The 13,761-nt window shown below is 34.0% G+C and overlaps 3 protein-coding genes across 4 annotated transcripts; 1 reads left to right on the plus strand and 2 right to left on the minus strand.

Moving 5' to 3' along the window:
• Positions 1-997: 997 nt before the first annotated feature.
• stard3nl (STARD3 N-terminal like) lies at positions 998-8,308 on the minus strand. Its single transcript, XM_039677680.2, has 9 exons — positions 8,167-8,308; positions 6,011-6,295; positions 5,824-5,901; positions 4,472-4,549; positions 4,231-4,284; positions 4,029-4,146; positions 3,791-3,889; positions 1,242-1,297; positions 998-1,138 (listed from the first exon to the last, which is right to left on the minus strand). The coding sequence occupies exons 2-8, from the start codon at positions 6,212-6,214 to the stop codon at positions 1,245-1,247; spliced, it is 684 nt and encodes a 227-aa protein (XP_039533614.2). The 5' UTR covers positions 6,215-6,295; positions 8,167-8,308; the 3' UTR covers positions 998-1,138; positions 1,242-1,244.
• Positions 8,309-8,968: 660 nt separating this feature from the next.
• On the minus strand, positions 8,969-10,718 carry epdr1 (ependymin related 1). Its single transcript, XM_039675583.2, has 3 exons — positions 10,346-10,718; positions 9,664-9,872; positions 8,969-9,546 (listed from the first exon to the last, which is right to left on the minus strand). Exons 1-3 carry the CDS (start codon positions 10,588-10,590, stop codon positions 9,356-9,358), a joined length of 645 nt encoding a protein of 214 aa, XP_039531517.1. The 5' UTR covers positions 10,591-10,718; the 3' UTR covers positions 8,969-9,355.
• A 734-nt stretch (positions 10,719-11,452) lies between these two features.
• On the plus strand, positions 11,453-13,323 carry nol7 (nucleolar protein 7). Of its 2 annotated transcripts, none has more exons than XM_089131234.1 (8): positions 11,453-11,673; positions 11,823-11,883; positions 12,082-12,137; positions 12,226-12,254; positions 12,357-12,399; positions 12,488-12,609; positions 12,689-12,766; positions 12,831-13,021. In XM_089131234.1, the coding sequence occupies exons 1-8, from the start codon at positions 11,549-11,551 to the stop codon at positions 12,866-12,868; spliced, it is 552 nt and encodes a 183-aa protein (XP_088987360.1). In that variant the 5' UTR covers positions 11,453-11,548; the 3' UTR covers positions 12,869-13,021. The 2 variants fall into 2 exon arrangements, with proteins under 2 accessions (XP_088987360.1, XP_039532199.2); XM_039676265.2 differs by having other exon boundaries at positions 11,454-11,673; positions 12,857-13,323.
• The last annotated feature ends 438 nt before the right edge of the window (positions 13,324-13,761 follow it).

The raw sequence follows: 13,761 nt of genomic DNA on the forward strand, positions 1-13,761 counted from the left end.
CATCACGCTGGTGATTGAAACTGCTGCGGTAGGAAAATGTGGTTGGGTATGTACACACCACTAGCGGAGCTGCTTACTGGAAAAAAAAAAAAAAAAAACAGGCAGCAGTTTAACCACAGCATGATTGGTTGATAATTTATTAGCGGCTGCAGGCTGTTTGTCTTGTTAATCTAAGCTGTTATTTGTGGGCGAGGAGCATCCGTGAGAGCGCAAACTGACTCTCGGCAGGGTTTTCCGCTCCCCTCGCTTTCAGTCTGTAAAAACTGATGCATAGAAACACACACATTTAATAAAAAACATTGTTTTAATACACAACGGAAAAAAGAATATACAATCTGCCATTATCCTGCATGTTTGAGGATTTGTGATGGAAACATATGGAGATCATAGAAAACTGAAGGTCCCAGACCCGAAGTACATAAGCCCTTGTTCAGTAAGCATGGCACAAGTCAACAGGAAGTAGATTTATTTTAAGATGATTTTGTTTAGGAGTGCTTACTGAAGAGAAACTAAACAAACATTAAAATGTATTACATATCCATGCATCATTACAAGTCGTATTTCTTCATTGAAGTGCTTTTCATGCAAAACTTAGCCAGTCCTTTATTTGCAAGTGAATCGAGTCTCTATCGTCTCTCGGTTCATTCCGAACACAAGAGATTAAACCGGAAAATATGAAATCTTCACACACTAAAGAGTGGCAGTGCAGACCTGAGACTTTTTACTGCTATTCACATTTAGGTCTTCTCCAGTGATGCATGTGAGATCAGAGGCATAGCAATGTGTTAATACACATGTGGAGCTGTACTGCATGAGTCGTTTTGTTACACAGAAGCAGTTGAAGAGTGTCAAGTGACAAAAAAAGCTAAATGTCTTGGTCAACACTGGTATTATTTTTTGATTAAATTTAAAATACACATTTAAATTCAGTGTTGTATAAGCAGAATAGGTTTTTGTTCAGTGACGCAGACAAAAATGCGATTACACTTGTGTGACAAAGTGCTGATCATGGCGATGGTGGATCTAAGGCAGAGTGACTGTCTAGTTCTTGTAACCCACGTACACAAACCCATATTAAGACACACAGCCCGAAGTCGAGCACCGTTAAAAGAGGCTGTTGTATTCTAGAAGTCAGCTCCTAATAACAATTCAAATACAATCCTATTAGTTAGATTGGGATGAAGGAATAGAAAAGGAGGAATAGAAAAATGATAAAAGAATTATTCATATTTTTTGAATACCTGCTAGACGATGGGCTTCTCAAGATCAAGTTTATCATCAAGGTCTTCATCAGAATCTAGAGAAGAAAAAGATCATATTTAGTGAGTGTTTAACATGTGAAGATGTCATTGTTTGCACACAACAAACGGGCCGAAAATACAAGGATGTTTCTTTTCATACTTGCAATTTTCTCACATTACTAAAGTACACATAATTTTGTTGTCTGTGCTGTTTTTAGCACTAAAAAAACTTAAATAATATTGTGAAATAAAAATGTATAGATAGATATTCTTAACAAAAATATAAAGGTAAATAAAAATCGTTTGGGTATGTATTCATTCTCTATGTTTCAGAAGCCCCGTTTACTAAGATGAGCAACAAATGTGTGAATAAAATCAGCCCTTTAAAGTGATCCCTTTTCATGCTAATGCACACAAAGGCATATTAGAGTAATGCAAAGACATTTGTGAACATTTAAAATTAGTGCATTAAATATAAAGGGACACATGTCAAAAAGTGTTTAGTTGCCCCCAATTAGGGTGACCAAATTTTGAAACCAGGACACTTTGCCCGACAAACAGATACTCAAATGATACTAGAAGTTTACTCAAAGATGCCTTATTAATTTCAATACATTTAAAGTAGGATATGCCTCCTTTGTATGGATAGAAAATTGTTATATTACAAGACACAAATTCATAAGGCTTCTCAGAGGTCACTCAACATGTATTATTATGACAGGTTTCAAAAATAATGAATGAAATAATGATAGAAATAATATCTCTTCTGTATTAGAAAAATAAATATATAAATAGCTAAAAGAAATACCTCCAAATTGATCAAAAATAGCTTTCACAAACTTACAAAAACGAACTAACAAAATATATTTTTCTTCCTCATCCTATATGCCCATCTATATTTTGCTGTAGAGTTGATCTTTCCAAGCAGTTTTTTGAAAACCAGGACATTTTCATCTCTTTATAAAAAACAGCCAGGACAGGCCTTGAAAACAGGACTGTTGGTCACCCTGTACTGATTTAATTTGTCACGAAGTGTAAACAAATCAATCTACCAAGACAATACAAAGACAAGTCAATACAATTTTGATATTTACTGAAGATGAATGAGTAAATCCACAGATAGATCCACAGATTGCTCATAAAACCTTTCTTACTATTATCAATGTTCAATAATCAGTATTCTTTGATGAGTAAACAGTTCTAAATAACAGCAATTATTTGAAATAGAAATAAAATTACTTAATAAAAACAAAAGACTAAAAACTTTTAAATGGTAGTGTGTGTATGTATATATAACAAATAATTTAGTCTGAATCAGTTAAGGTCAGGGTAACATCATTTGTACACTTTCTTTATCAACTCATTTTACTGACTGATCAAATTGATCTAATTGTACCCCACACTGGACCAAAGAGAAAAGATAAAAGGGGGGGAAATGTGCAAACATTGTGAAAATAGGTGCAAGATATGCAGTTGACATTAATTATATTTGGCAAAATGTTGCTGATTGACTTGAAAAACTAATGTTAAACTTTAAAAGAAATGGAGACGAGTATATGAAGAGTTCAGATGCAAAAGCCTCTAAGTGCCATTTGAAATTTTCTTCTAGAATGATCATTTTTATCAAGCTTGTATATTTAAGTTCAATCATTTCACTTAAATGACAATTAATAGGTCATCTTCATTGCCATTTAAGTGGAATTACTGAACTTAAAGATACAAGCTTGATAAAAATCATTATTCTAGAAGAAAATTTGCATCTGGCTTTTGCATCTGAACTCTTCATATATATATATATATATATATATATATATATATGAAGAGTTCAGATGCAAAAGCCTCTAAATGCCATTTGAAATTTTCTTCTTTAATGATGATTTTTATCAAACTTGTATATTTAAGTTCAGTAATTTCACTTAAATGGCAATGATAATTACCTATTAATTGTTATTTAAGTGAAATTACTGAACTTAAATATACGAGTTTGATAAAAATCATCATTAAAGAAGAAAATTTCAAATGGCATTTAGAGGCTTTTGCATCTGAACTCTTCATATACACACACACACACACACACATGCTATGACTCGTCTGTATATTATATTTAGTTTTAGAGTGTATAAGATATAAAATGATAATGGCGTAAAATCCACACTTTGTAATTTATTTATAGGAGATGGTAATGGTTTAATTTTTTTTAGGTTATTTAATACTACTGCAACACCTCTAAATACATATTTATCATTGAATATCTCTAGCGCACACCGCAGTGCACCTGAGCTCTGACAGTGGTATTTCCTGGAAAATTCATGGTGTAAAAATGTGGTGAGAACATTATATCTTTCATTTGTAAGAGTGATTTCTGTTTAAATAAAAAATAAAACATAAATAAAGAACAAAATGTTACACAGCTGATTCACAAATCATTTAAGCTTATCAAGTGCCAGAACCAGAAAAAAATTGGTAAAATACATGATTTTAGATTTCCATGCAACCCTGAGGACCATTTTAATGGTTGTCCAGCTTGTGGGCATTTAGTAAGCCATTACCTGCCATGGACTCAGGAGGAGAGTAGAACTGGCCTTCTGAAACAGGTCCTGGGTATAAAAGAGGTTCTTGATCTGCCACACTCTGCACTGAAAGATACCCTATCAAACAGGACACACATGATTGCTGAAGACAATGATACCGACACACTGTAAGAGCAAATGAGTTATAATGTCATCTACGTCCATTAGCCTTCACTGTTAACGCTTGTCTCATTGTAATTAGATATTTGATTCTCACTGATTTCATCACCAGCCTCTTGGGGCAGAACTTTGAAGTCCAGCAGCCACGTCTCTATCCATGCCAAAATGAAGGAGATGATGGGTAACAAATAGCCAAACGCCCCCTGAGACAGGAGCTGGACAAAGGAAGAACATTTTTAGATCAATGCAAAAAGTTTGTAATTCTAAAATGTAAAAAATTTAAAAAAAATATCTCATACCTTTGACACAACTACTTTCACTATTAAGAAACCAGTGGTGATTGCTGTAGTTATCTGTAATGAAGATATGATGATCATTACATGAATCTGTATTTGATTGCTAACATTTTTATAGATATAAGTTTACGTGAAGCTCAGTTTAATAGTTTGATTAAACTGCTAAAACAAAGTTCCAGCACGTTATTTGTGAGTAAAGCAACAGTGCCCTCTGGTGGAGGAATATAAAGTAAAGGTTGCCTACCGCAATGGCCCACCAATGACGCACTTTACACACTGCATACGCAAGAATCAAGGCTGCAAAGCGGAACACAGCCAAGAGCTGAGGAGATAAACATACAAGCATAAGAGCCTGCAAACTTTTGTACAGTAGTGTTTTCGACACACTTAAATGTGTTATCTACCTTTCAGAACCGGTTTATCAACATTTCATGAAAGATTTGTTGCTTTAAAACTTCTGTTTAAAGATTGCTGTCAGGTAACACTTTTAAAATGACATCACTGTGTATTTGCATAAATGTAATCCACACAGCAACTTGCAGGGCAAAGTCTACAGGGTAATTTTCCAAATACCAAGCGGTCTTAAAAAAATGTTGACTCAATTTTAAACGCTGCATCAAACTAAGACAGAAACTTGCACATTTAAATGATCTAAAAGTTTTAGACTAAAACAAAGCTATTAAACACCAAAGAAAAACCGAATCTGTACATCAAAGAAGCACCCCAAAAGCATGTCACCCAAGATAGAAGGGTTAAATAGTTAAATTTGGTCATCTTTTCCTCACCCACCATGTCGTTTCAAATCTGTACGTTTTCTATATTCTGTGGAACACAATAATTTGAAAATTGTCCACATAATGAGAGTCAGTAAGGTTTGTTTTGTACAACAATGAACAAATTTTTTCACATTATCTTCCTCCACAGAAGAAAAATAGTCACACATGCATTTGGAAAGAGATAGGGATGAGCAAATGATGACATTTTTAGGTAATCTATCCCTTTAAAATCAATAATGAAGTTTTCCAGGACAGAAACCTTGTGATTTGAAAGAGGTATGAGTGAGGTCATCAACGTTGAGAGAGTAGTCATCTTTGAAAAGGGAACTGTGGAATGGACTGGCCCTAAATTGTAACCACACCAGTTTCATATTAAATCACATCTTAAATGTTGGTAATTTAACATTTAAAATCAAATTTGAAAGTCAAAATTGAGCATATCCTGAGACTTTATGTTGATATTTCAATAATTTAATAACTCATTTGCATGTTCAGGGTTCTCTGATGTTAATAGTCACATGGTATTATATATATTTCTCACGTACATGTATCGTTAAATATATATATATAAATATTGTAGAGAAAAGTCATAGATTTGTGTACAAGATGTTATGTATATGCTAATTTTATTATATTAGGTTAATTACTGTAATGATTTGTTTTTATTAAAAAACTATTTTTAATATTACTTTAATTTTTTTTTTACATTTTTATGAATTAATTCATTATTAGCTTTGCGTCAACTTATGCAACCAAGGGGCTTGTGAACCCCAGTTTGGGAAACCCTGCAATAGAGGGCAGCGTATTGGCCACTACTTACAAATATGTCAAAAAAGGATTTGTGGTAATCATACTGCAACACCTCTTCCTTCAGTTGCTCTTGTATACCTTCATTGACCTGGATGAAAAAAATAATTAACACACACATTTGTATACTGTATGTGTACATGTATATAAAGAACTTAACAGTCTCTAGAGGAGATGAATCTATCTAAACCACAACATACATTAAGCTCAATGATCCATAGCAAGGTGACGAATAAAAGGTCAAAGGTCACGAATAAGCAAAAGGTTCTTCGGACATCGGAGATGCACTTCTTCTCGCCTGCTTCATAAGACTCGATACGGGAAGAAACGAGGGTGGAGTTGATGTTTCCCACACCCCCTTGAGTGGCCCGGGACCCCACACTGCTACTGCATTGGCTGTCCATGATTCGTCAGTCTCGTCCACTCGTGTCACTCCATTCACACTCACACTTCTGGAGAGTCAGACTCTGTAGCCATGCCTAGTTCTAAAAGGACACAGAAAGTGGAGGCATTTCACACAGTGGTCACAGGTTTATAGTTATTGCTGTCGTATGATCAGGACTTTGTGACGTCGTCATATCAACTAAACCACCAAACATCCTGTACCGTCACTAAGTGAATATACTTAAAATAAAATAAATAATAATAATCTAAAAAGAAAAAAGAAAAGACTAATAAAACATTAACACCAATTATAGAGAGAAACAGTTGAAAGTGAAAATCCCTTTCATGTTCTCCATATGGGAATTGGTTTTAACCAATAACTTATTTAACTGATGGACCTATTGTAACCTACAGCATTGTTGATCAAAGGTATTTACTTTTGCTGAAGCCATCAGCCTGCTTTCTTCAACTTATCTTTTAAAGTAATCTTGTTTAACAGCAGAATTCTGGTGAAAGACTACATTACCCATGATTCTGCAAAGAAATCTCCACCAATCAGAGAATCAAAACAATCAAATTGTAAGAAATGCCTGCAAACTCCAATGTACATGAGTATGTTGTTTAAACACAATATGAATAAACAATATTTATCTGTTTTTAATTTGTCATTCGCTATGAATCATGGGATTGTAGTTTTCCCTAATTAAAGACGTTAAGTACACATGTACATGTTGTCCAATTTTCAGATTCTTCTTTGTGTCATTGTTGATTGTTAAATAAAAACTTTAAACCCCTTCCAAAACCAAGGCTGAAAAAGTGGCCACTGTTGCACTATTACATGCATCTCTGGAATACTAGATTCTGATTGGTCAATCGAGGCATTCCGCTGTAAAATAATGAATGTACATCAATGACCGTTTCCCATGGTTGTCATGTATAAATGACAGCTCATATGGGATGTTCTGTCACACCTGACACCTCAATAGTAATTAAACTGAAATAAATATTTTGAGTCTATATATTATGTATTTGCTAAGTAGCAGTGTAATGAGCAGGATGATCATGATCAAAAAAGACAAGAACTTGTACCTAAATTAAGACACCATGACAATTCTGATAAACAAACCTATCAACCAAATGTCTTAAAGTGGATTCAGGTTTCCTATATTGCGATTTTAATCACAATTGAAAAGATTATTCACCTATAGTGAATGAATATAGGCTTCATAAAAGAAACCAAGGATGAAAATCTACCCCTACAAGTCTTACCAGGAAGACCAAGAAGTACCCCAGATAATGTTTAAAAACAGGCAAGAGTTTATGAGAACAGTAAGTTAACTATCTGTTTGGTTAGTGGGACAAGTTCCTCTTACTGATGTCATTTACCGAAAATGAGCACAGGAATTTTCATGCATTGTTTGCAAATGACTAACATTACACTGGGCAGGTTTGTTTTGCCTCCTCTAAAAAATAACTTTACATAAGAAGAGAACTGACTTAAATGCAGTAATTTATATATGGACCACCCAAACAATTATAGTCCATTTTGGCATTATTGCTTTATCCATGACTCTAGCTGAAATGGAAAATATAAATACAACACAATTAACTGAAATGAGTTCGTCTGTGTTTACGTTGTGAAGTGTTTATTTCGTACTGTAGCTCAGCCAAACCAATTTACATGCTACGGGCTAGCATGATAATACACCAGTGCAACAGGAAACCCGGCGAGATTTATCAAAACGTGAAAAATAGTGTCATAATATAGCACACCATAGATTTTTATCTTTCTAACTAAAATTGTAACAACAAGCGAAATAAGCAAGCAATCCTGAACTAACAATGAATCTCTCTTGAAAACAATATATCCGGTTACATTTGAAGCAGTCAACCTGAAAACAGCAGCGGCTTCTTGTCACATTAGCATTGCTTTACCAAAAAAAATGTGTGTGTTATCGATCATGTCGCTTACCTTGGTGAGTAACCTTATAAAAGTACGCGTTGTAATACAGTCAACCGATAAATCAATGAGGATATATCTCGGTGAAAATTCCGCACCATCTGATTCTGATGAGTTTAGTTTCAGTCAGACAGGAAATAGTGTGATGTTGTTTTGGAAAGGGGATTCTGGGATATGCAGTAGAATCTGGAACTTCGTCAGGCCTGCCCACAATTCTAATTTAAATTAATTCATAGTTCTAATCATCATCGCCATCAAGTAAATAACAAACAATAACATAATATAACTGTCTGAGTAGATTTTTTTCACTATAGAAAGCATATGCTCAAGCCCAAAAAGTCAACATTTGAATTCAGTGAATTAGTAAGAAAACAACAAGTGGCATCTGCACACAAATGATACTAGTAGAGCTTCTATCAGAACAAACATTGCTCATTTTAGATTTTTAAACAAGTGTGAAGTCAGTTCTCCACAAATTCACAAAAGCATTCTAGCGGAATAAAGTGTAGTTCATCACATTATTTGCTGTCCAAACGCTTTTGTCTAAGTTTTAAACAAAAAATCTATTCCATTCATGTTAAATGTAATGTTTATAGCATTTAATGCAAAGACATATACAGATATTTTAGTTTTTGAGTCACTGTGTTCTCAAGAAGCTATAATAAGCTAACATTACTTGATGACATTATAGGCTACTATTTAATTTATTTGTATTCAACTACAGCTAACAATTATTTATCTATCCAAAACATCACTGGTTAATTGTCTTATAAAAGCTCTATACTGTTCAAATCAATGAACTCAACAACTGCGGTAGTGAGGTAAACCATTTTATTAAAATTAAAATTCAAGGTTTCTTCAACAACTAAAGGCTAAATAAAATATTAAGAAGATGAACAAAATATTAACTGTAAAACAAACAGAAGAGTACTAGGCTACATTAATCCATCAGCACAACACAGCAAAAAATGTGGCATATTAAAAACGAGGCTTCATTAATATGAGGCACAGTTCACACTATAAATCAACAAGAACTAGTGAACATAAAACTGACATTCTTGGTTTATTTCGAAGCTGATTATATTTAACAGTACCTGCACTCAATTCATGTGCTCTTTGTCGGTGTATTATACGTTTGTTTAAAAGCTGTTACTGTATTATGGTTAATATGTACTGAGATGAGTAGAGATGAGTGATGTATTCAGCAGTCGGATGTCATCTTCTCAGACAGTGCTGACTGGCAGGTGCTGGGTGGGGTGAACACCTCAGGGTCACTGATGCCCAGCTGAAGGTCAAAGAAGCGAGTGGACGTGGTCACGCTACTGTTCTTTGCGTATGTCTCCTGCACAGGATAGCAGTCCTTCAAAGTGTACACACCAACCCAAGCTTCATCTGTGAGAGACAGGGAAAACGCAAAGTTCATTTAATCAGGACCATATTAGAGTTCCTATATAAAAATCAAGGGACATGTAATATGCAACATTTACAACATAACTATAACAAACATACTTTTGCGGGCCGGTTTTCGATCAGACCATTCTTGAACTTCGATCAAGTCTCCAGGTCCTCCAATGAAGTACTGGTCCTCATATGTGGAGTTCAGGGGTATATCATAAGGGTCCCAGGCCTCGGTCAAAGCAATCTTTGCACACTGCTTGGTAACTTCCTCAATCTGGAAAAGCACTCCACTCTTGAACAAGTAGATGTACTCAAAGAACCTCAAAGAGAATTGCACAATACAAATAAATGAATGCAAAGCAAATTTACAGTTATATAATTCAAATCAATTAAATTTTATCTGGTTTTACTAATATTTCAGAACACAAGAACTGTGTGTGTTCATTCTAATTTTGACTATAATGGATCATATGTATCCACCACACTATGGTGAACAACAACACCTCAGACATTTCAAAACACTGCAAGCAAAAAATAAATAAATAAATCTTACTTGGAGTTGTAATTTTTCTGTATTGTTTTCCAGTACAAATATCTATACATTCTTAAATCAAAATACATTCACTTGAGAAGCAATTTATTCTAAATAATAATCATAATTAAGTGACTGTACACGTAAAATAACTAAGGGTCATGTTTAGATGTTTGTACAGGAGAAGAAGACAAAAAATGTATTTTGCAGTGATAAGAAAAAGTATTAAAATATAATTCATAACATAAGATTAATTCGTACTTTTTACAAGGTGTGTGTCCTGTCTTCTGCTCCAGAACCCTAATTCGCTGATTCTGTGCATCATAGGAGACCGCTGCCCGTGTGTTTCGTCCCGTGGCGTGGTCATATTGAACGGTCCGACCCTCCCACTGTAACGGCGCGAGGCAAGGCTGAGGCGCCACCGCTACTGACGGATAAGGAGAGCCCAGACACGGCACCATAGCGGACAATGACAATATCAGCACAAAAACCACAAAGCCTGACATTTCTGTTAGTGCAAAGCGATAATTCCATGAAATTTAAATATTGACACAACGCCTTTGATTGGAGTGTTTTTCCCACCCGCAGTGTTTGCGCTGGTGTCCCAAATCCACAATGAAAAAATACACCAGCTCCAGCAATCATGTCACGAACACGTCAGAAACACCGATTGGTCAGATGACCCGTATGACGGCTCATAAGATTATTTTCCACTAGTTGAAAATAAGTATAGTTTATTTTTTACTATTTACTATGTATACTATTAACATTATATAATTACATTTACTAAATACAATTATTATTATTATTATTATTATTATTATTATTAATTACATGTGTTTGTTTCTTTATTTTGCTGAAAAGAACCATACGATTTCACAATAATAAAATCATAACTGTTTTGAATGATCAATATAATAAATAACAACAATTTGTATGGTAATAATAATAATAATCAAATGCATAATATTGTTTATTTTTGTTGTAAGGAACCATAAGATTTCGCTATAATAATCACAAGCATTTTGAATTATCAATATTATAAATAATAGTCTGTATTATTGTGGTAGTAACAGTCATAATAAAATAATATTTAAAAAATTATATATTTAGGCTAGAGATTACTTTTTACATTGCCGTAACCTAATAATTAATGATAGGGCATTATGAAATACAAATATTAAATTATTAAAAATATATAGTTATATACTTATCTCTGTTCACTGAAAAGTGTAGGTATCTGGCGTATGCTAGTACTATCATTTGCATCAGTTTGTTTACGCGCAGAAATTGCAGGGACATCCGAACCACCAGATGGCAGCATCTATTGCAGTCAATACTTGTGTCTTTAGTCTGTCTGTCTTTAATGTATGTTCGACGTTGTTGGTGTTTAATATGGCGAATTCTGTTCAACGTGTGTACTAAACCAGAGTCAGGCGTACTTTACTTAAAGAGACTAATAAAATGTCTGAATTGGCACAGAGTCAGTTTGAGTCCAGCGATGATGAACTTCCCGAGGAGGTCGCCTTTGATGCGTCCAAAAGTGCTGCTCTGAAGAGCGTTAAAGATGCACTGGAGTCAGCTAAAAGGTCTGTAATGTTAAGTGTGTCCACTAGCTTTAGACACACAGACCACATGAGCTAATGGGGTTTAAACTGTTTATATATATATATATATATATATATATATATATATATATATATATATATATATATATATATACTCTCTTTGTTTTCAGCGAGAAGAACCTATTGAAGGAGAAGCGAAGGAAAAGGCAACAGTTGTTTCAAGAACAAAAGGTATAGGGTTGTGAATAAAAGTTACCAACCTTATACGTTATTATTAGAACAGTTACACTTTTCTAATAAAAACATATTATAATAACATATTACATACACTTTCACTTAATCCACACAATAAATTGTATATTTAATATAAATCCATAATGAAATGTTTTTTTCATAATGAAATGTTACATCTGTTTTTTGTTTTTTCAGACGAGAAAACGTCTTCCTGAAGACCTCCTGGAGGAATTTGATACAGAACCCCAAAGGTAAGCTCTCTAACGTTAGATTAAAATAATCATTTTAATTCCTTGTATCATTTTGGAAATCTAATAAATTGTTAATTTCTTATTTTAGATCTGCTGAGTTATCAGATAACGCCAAAGGTAACAATCAAAGGCGGTAACACCAGAATTTTCTGTAACTTCACAAAAAAAATATTTTCCTATTGGTCAATTTAAGTATTGAGTTACAAAACTATTTTATAGATGATGAGGAGACAAATGTCACGTCAGAAACAAACTCTGAAAGGTAATAATAATAGTAATTTGCTGTTTACATTCATCTTACTGGAAGGTTTCCTCATGTTATTTATAAATGGAAAAACATGTGATTTCAGTTTACCAGACAGTTACAGTGTAAAGAGAGTGAAGGATGAATCCGCTGCCAAATCACTGCAACAAAGTGCAATTGACTTCATGCAGTCCCGCCTTTATGGACCAGGAACAAAAAGAACAAGCAGTAAGATAAGATGTTCAAACCCTCTTTTTAAAACCCAAATTTAGTAGAAAAACTAATATTTCGTTTTATTTTTCTGCAGATAAAGAGCTTCTGTCCCTCAAAATGAAAAAGGGTGCCAGACAAGGTGCATCTGTGGAGTTTGTGAATAAAAAATATGGTGAGTATTGAGATTTTCATATTTAACAACTATATTATTTGAGTTTTATTTTGGAAAGCAACAGTCCGAGTGGTCTTTCTTCATCTACAGATGCCGACTTAATAAAGAAGATCACAAAGTCCAATAAAAGGTTTATACACAAACAGAAAATGGTTTCTTCATGAGATCTAAAACAGGAGAATTATAAGTATAACACATGAGAACTGTAACCTTCCTTAACTTGGGGAGCTTTGCTATTTTTGACCATATGCATCACATTTTACAAAAGGACACCTTTAATTTAGTACCTGTTCTGTTAACGAATAGTTAAAATATTATCAAATAAAATTCAGTCTGCTCATACAAATAGAAAGGACTATGTTCTTCCATCTTGTTCAAATCGAAAGTAAAAAAAAAATGTTCATGTTTGCATATTTACTGTACACTTTAATAAATGTAAACCTGATCTACGGCCTGAAGTTTCTTGTTTTAGTTACGTTTTACATTCATTGTAACTACATGACTGGTTGTGGCATTTCAAAACGTTAACATATTGTAATAAAACTATTTTGCCATTATTAAGTCTTCATGGTCTAATTATGTATTTGTTTAACACTCACTGAAGTGTGTCAAAACACAGACTGGTATATCTGGTTCAACTGGGTATTTATGTTTTATTACTGAAAATGATAAGACAGTGTTGATGACAATACTGTACCATTCTCCTGGTTTTAAAAGTACTGATGGTCTGAGAGATTGACTGGTAAACAAGAGGAGAAAAAACAATGGATCAGGCTTGCCTCTCAGAGACTGGATATGATGACCTTAATTTTACCACGTTCCTGTCGCACATCCAAACTGCACAAAAACACAGTTCAGGCAACGATGATGAGAGAACGCCTGAATACGGACTTTTTAAAAGATCAGGGAATCAGGTGGATGAAAAGACCATTGACATCAATACAATTACAAATCAAAGTGTCCGAACATTGCATCAATCCTGCGGTGCTGGGCAG

Source organism: Pimephales promelas, chromosome 5 (genome assembly GCF_988280905.1).
Source record: "Pimephales promelas chromosome 5, fPimPro1.hap1.1, whole genome shotgun sequence".
Classification (NCBI taxonomy): Eukaryota; Metazoa; Chordata; class Actinopteri; order Cypriniformes; family Leuciscidae; genus Pimephales; species Pimephales promelas.

What these genes read in the sequence shown, in the direction of transcription:
- stard3nl (XM_039677680.2), bottom strand. Translation starts at nt 6,214, where the DNA reads ATGGACAGCCAATGCAGTAGCAGTGTGGGGTCCCGGGCCACTCAAGGG. An exon ending in TATGGATCATTGAGCTTAAT is followed by an intron (nt 5,902 to 6,010) that starts GTATGTTGTGGT and finishes TTTTTCATCCAG; the next exon opens with GTCAATGAAGGTATACAAGA. An exon ending in TCCTCCTGAGTCCATGGCAG is followed by an intron (nt 1,298 to 3,790) that starts GTAATGGCTTAC and finishes TTTCTTCTCTAG; the next exon opens with ATTCTGATGAAGACCTTGAT.
- epdr1 (XM_039675583.2), bottom strand. Translation starts at nt 10,590, where the DNA reads ATGTCAGGCTTTGTGGTTTTTGTGCTGATATTGTCATTGTCCGCTATG. An exon ending in GGACACACACCTTGTAAAAA is followed by an intron (nt 9,873 to 10,345) that starts GTACGAATTAAT and finishes ATTCTCTTTGAG; the next exon opens with GTTCTTTGAGTACATCTACT. An exon ending in TCGAAAACCGGCCCGCAAAA is followed by an intron (nt 9,547 to 9,663) that starts GTATGTTTGTTA and finishes TGTCTCTCACAG; the next exon opens with ATGAAGCTTGGGTTGGTGTG.
- nol7 (XM_039676265.2), top strand. Translation starts at nt 11,549, where the DNA reads ATGTCTGAATTGGCACAGAGTCAGTTTGAGTCCAGCGATGATGAACTT. An exon ending in AGTTGTTTCAAGAACAAAAG is followed by an intron (nt 11,884 to 12,081) that starts GTATAGGGTTGT and finishes TTGTTTTTTCAG; the next exon opens with ACGAGAAAACGTCTTCCTGA. An exon ending in AGGAACAAAAAGAACAAGCA is followed by an intron (nt 12,610 to 12,688) that starts GTAAGATAAGAT and finishes ATTTTTCTGCAG; the next exon opens with ATAAAGAGCTTCTGTCCCTC.